General features: G+C 57.1%; 1 protein-coding gene across 1 annotated transcript; it reads left to right on the top strand.

Moving 5' to 3' along the window:
* The first annotated feature begins 550 nt into the window (after positions 1-550).
* On the top strand, positions 551-1,684 carry ASPRV1 (aspartic peptidase retroviral like 1). Its single transcript, XM_059942596.1, is given in 3 exon segments — positions 551-567; positions 672-782; positions 784-1,684. Coding segments are annotated over 3 exon segments (1,029 nt in total).
* The last annotated feature ends 547 nt before the right edge of the window (positions 1,685-2,231 follow it).

A 2,231-nucleotide genomic window follows, 5' to 3' on the forward strand; every position in this document is an offset into this window, starting at 1 on the left:
AAGATCCGCACCAGCCCACTTCAGGGCCCTAATGTGGGTGCACGGGCCAAGGCTTAGCCCACAAACATGCTGACTCTGAATTAGGTGTGATCAACGAGGGAAAATTACTCTAACAATGGCGTTCATGGAAAATGTGTGTGTCCCCTCATTTGTAAATCTGTTTATTTCTGGACATTCTTGATTCTGAGACTCTCTTCCATCTCCCTCTCCAGAGAATCTTACGGGATTCTCTACTTGGTTCAGAACGCATGAGAAACACCTAGCCCTCGCCACACGGAGCAGAAGCGCATAAATGTAAGCTCCTTTCCCTTAACCACTCAAAGGGGTCACTCGAGGTTGATGCAAAGGGGCTTCTCCAGTGAGAAGCTGATGGGCCTCTGGTCCCTGCCTCCCCCTTGCTTCTCCAGCTGATGATAAACACCTGGATATCGTAACCTCCTCCTTGTCCTCATCTGTTATTCTGGGACATAGGCTGGGGAGGGTACCTGAGTAGGCCCCCTCTGACCCAGGCTGGCCTTTCTTGCAATGTGGGTGGCAGGTGCCCGTCCCGATGATGAATGCAGGAGGGTGAGGTACTGATCCTGCTCGATGGACAGGATGCTGGCAGGAGGGTAGGAGGAGCTGGGCGGAGCTTCCAGAACAAAGGCAAATGGGGAGCCCTGGGGGCCCAGGCTAGGCATCAAAAAGGCTCTGCAGAGTGAGCATGCTACAGCAGCTGTCCGTCTCTGCGCCCAGCGGTCGGTCAGACAACCCTCACCTGGTCCCTTCTGCCTGCCCATGGCGAATACCGAGCAACACTTTGCTTAGAGAGGCCTTGTTCTCCAGCGTGATTGCACCAACGCTGCTCTGTGGCTTTCTCTACCTGGTGTGGGTTGCTGCTGCAGTTCCAGAGGAAAGCAGAGGGATGGCCGGGAGTGGAGCCAGGAGCCGGGAGGGCCGCCGGGAGCATGCCTTTGTCCTGGAGCCTTTTGATGGAGCCAATGTGGCCCCGCACCTCTGGCTATACCGCTTTGAGGTCATCAGTGACCTCAACCATTGGGACCACGCCACCAAGCTGAGGTTCCTGAAAGAGTCCCTCAGGGGAGACGCCCTGGAGGTCTACAGTGGACTCAGTCCTGAGGACCAGGGGGAACATGGGGCTGTGAAAGAGACCCTCCTGAAGACCTTTGGGGGACCCGGGGCGGCCCACAGCTACCAGCCCAGGGAGATCCTCTTTGCCAACAGCATGGGTAAGGGCTACTACCTCAAGGGGAAAATTGGCGAAGTGCCCGTGAGTTTCCTGGTGGACTCTGGGGCCCAGGTCTCCGTGGTCCACCCGAGCTTGTGGGAGGAGGTCACCGATGGTGACCTGGATACCCTGCGACCCTTTGAGAATGTGGTGAAAGTGGCCAACGGGGCTGAATTGAAGATCCTGGGTGTCTGGGATACAATGGTGTCCCTGGGCAAGCTGAAGCTGAAGGCAGCTTTCCTAGTGGCCAACGCAAGTGAGGAAGACGCCATCATTGGGACTGACATGCTCCAGGACCACAACGCCGTCCTGGACTTCGAGCATCACACGTGCACACTGAAAGGGAAGAAGTTCCGCCTTCTGCCTGTAGGAGGGTCCCTGGAAGACGAGTTCGACCTGGAGCTCATAGAGGAGGAGCCCTACTCAGAGGAGGGGCGGCAGCAGCTCTCCTATTGAGAAGCCCCCTTTGCCTCACCCCCCAGATATTGGCGGGAGGACCCACCACGGTGGAGGGGAAGGGCACGTATCCTCAGGGGGTCACTCGGCTTGGCCAGCCCTCTTAAACCAACCCTCGCCCTCCTGCTCCTCCTCCCTCTGCAGGGGCCTTAATCTGCCCCTGATGGGGGAGTCTTCCATTGGAAAAGGAACAGGTGAGGGAGAGCAGGCTGGCTTTCTTGGGGGGGGGGGTGGGTCCTTGTGGTTGTCAAGCTGCTGTTGGTGGCAAAGACCCAGAGGCTAGAAGAAGGTTCCAAGAAGGCTAGAAATGATTATCTTTGGGAGAGGACTGGGGGACGCCTTCAGGTTCCCTGAGATGTGGCTCAATCACCTTTGGGCCCAGGTAGCCTGTCTCGGCTGGGCTGGGTCCTGGCTGCAGGGTCCTTACAAGCAAGACCCAGCCCTCATGGTGTGGGTCACAGCTGCCCTGGGATTCTTCACTGTTGGGTCTTCCCACCTGCACAATGTGTGTTTCCTTCTGCTATTTGCTTCAAAACCCATTGAGCCT

This window comes from Balaenoptera ricei, chromosome 13, assembly GCF_028023285.1.
Source record: "Balaenoptera ricei isolate mBalRic1 chromosome 13, mBalRic1.hap2, whole genome shotgun sequence".
Classification (NCBI taxonomy): Eukaryota; Metazoa; Chordata; class Mammalia; order Artiodactyla; family Balaenopteridae; genus Balaenoptera; species Balaenoptera ricei.